This window comes from Pyrgilauda ruficollis, unplaced genomic scaffold, assembly GCF_017590135.1.
Source record: "Pyrgilauda ruficollis isolate IOZ18807 unplaced genomic scaffold, ASM1759013v1 scaffold3591, whole genome shotgun sequence".
In the NCBI taxonomy this organism is placed as follows: domain Eukaryota; kingdom Metazoa; phylum Chordata; class Aves; order Passeriformes; family Passeridae; genus Pyrgilauda; species Pyrgilauda ruficollis.
The window spans coordinates 175-1,601 of NW_024525036.1; the positions used below are offsets into that span (position 1 = coordinate 175).

The 1,427-nt window shown below is 52.4% G+C and overlaps 1 protein-coding gene across 1 annotated transcript; it reads right to left on the reverse strand.

Moving 5' to 3' along the window:
- Positions 1 to 403: 403 nt before the first annotated feature.
- Positions 404 to 1,151, reverse strand: LOC121357900 (creatine kinase S-type, mitochondrial-like). The gene is made up of 2 exons (XM_041475599.1): positions 995 to 1,151; positions 404 to 595 (listed from the first exon to the last, which is right to left on the reverse strand). Exons 1-2 carry the CDS (start codon positions 1,091 to 1,093, stop codon positions 419 to 421), a joined length of 276 nt encoding a protein of 91 aa, XP_041331533.1. The 5' UTR covers positions 1,094 to 1,151; the 3' UTR covers positions 404 to 418.
- Positions 1,152 to 1,427: the final 276 nt, after the last annotated feature.

Genomic DNA, 1,427 nt, shown 5'->3' on the forward strand with positions numbered 1-1,427 from the left:
TCTTGTCTGAGAGCCACAAGGACCTGTGAAAACTCTCAACTCCTCAGTCACTGTGACGTGGAAGCCTTTGTGCTGCTGTGTAACCGTGGAGGTGACTCAGTAGTGAGAGGAACACAACACCCTTTACCAAATCTTGCTTTAGTGCCTGAGTCCCTGTGTGGGTTAGGCCTCTGTGCCTGCATCCTTCCAGCACCTGCATTCCCTCATGGAGATCCCCAGCACATATCATATTTGAGCATCTTGCTCAGGGCTGGCTTTTTTCCCTGCCAGGACAGGAGCATTTATCAAGCACTTCATGACCATTAAAATTCCTTTCAGCGAGCATTCCCACTGGACCAGACTCACAAGGAGCAAAAACTGCCGTGGATCCACTGAGGCTCAGCAGAGGGAAACTGGCCCATGCCAGTACAGATGTCAGCTAAAAAGCAAGAGGAAAACACAGAAGGAAGCCCCAGGAGGAGCAGTGTACCTCTGAGCGCCCGAGGCGGTCCAGGTTGGAGATGTCGTAGATGTCAGCCACGGCTGCCGTGTCCACCCCGCCCGTGCCACGCTTCTGCAGGCGCAGGTTCTCCAGGATTTTGGAGAACCTGGGGTCCTGTCGGGAGAAACAGCCTTGAGCTTACTGCCTTGCACTGTGTGTGTTGGGCAGAGTCACGGCGATGCCGTGATCCTCACAGCGCTGCCGGGACAGGCAGAGGTGGAGAGTTCTCTCACTCCTTCGGGTACAGCCCCTCTTTGTGGCTTCCTGCTAAGCAGATTTATGGAAATCAATCATATTGATTTCCGTGTATTTCAGTGGAAATACAGCAATTTGCAGGAGTACAGCATGCTCCTTTAGCCTGTCCCAGACCTTGTTACACGCATCCTTTTAACGTGCGGTTGCCGTAAGCTGTCATTTCTCCTCCTCTCCTTTACACCCCAGGAGAGCTGGCTTATGTCACATTTAAATCGTGTCACATTCATGTCACTTTTGTCCCTTTTAAGTGCCGTGTACCTTGCTGAGCCTGGGCAGCTTGACGTGGACTCCTGCACGCAGCCCCGTGCCCAGGTTGGAGGGACAGGTCAGCACGTAGCCCAGGCGCTCGTTCCACATGAACTCCCAGCCCCGCTCCTTGATCAGCCTCTCCACCTGGGTGGCAGCACAGAAACACAACAAAAAGGGCAGATTTGCAAGTGTCCTGTTGTCAGGTGCCAGTGGAGTGGCAGGAATTTACACCTGGGAGCAGTCTGGTCTGGCTGTGGTACAAATGTTTGCACTCCTCAGGTAGCCAGAAGGATTTCTTCACCGCCTTGTAGTGACTACTAATGTGGGAAATGGATTTATAGAGACTTCTCAAAGCCTGGAAGAAGGCTCACAGTGTGCATCTGTATGCAAACCCTGAGACAAGAAATGCTGTTACAGAAATGCCATGGAACAGGACAGACAT

Excerpts from the sequence above, each read along its gene's own strand:
- LOC121357900 (XM_041475599.1), bottom strand. The coding sequence starts at position 1,093 with ATGTGGAACGAGCGCCTGGGCTACGTGCTGACCTGTCCCTCCAACCTG. Across the intron at positions 596-994 it reads AGCTGCCCAGGCTCAGCAAG|GACCCCAGGTTCTCCAAAAT; the intron begins GTACACGGCACT and ends TTCTCCCGACAG.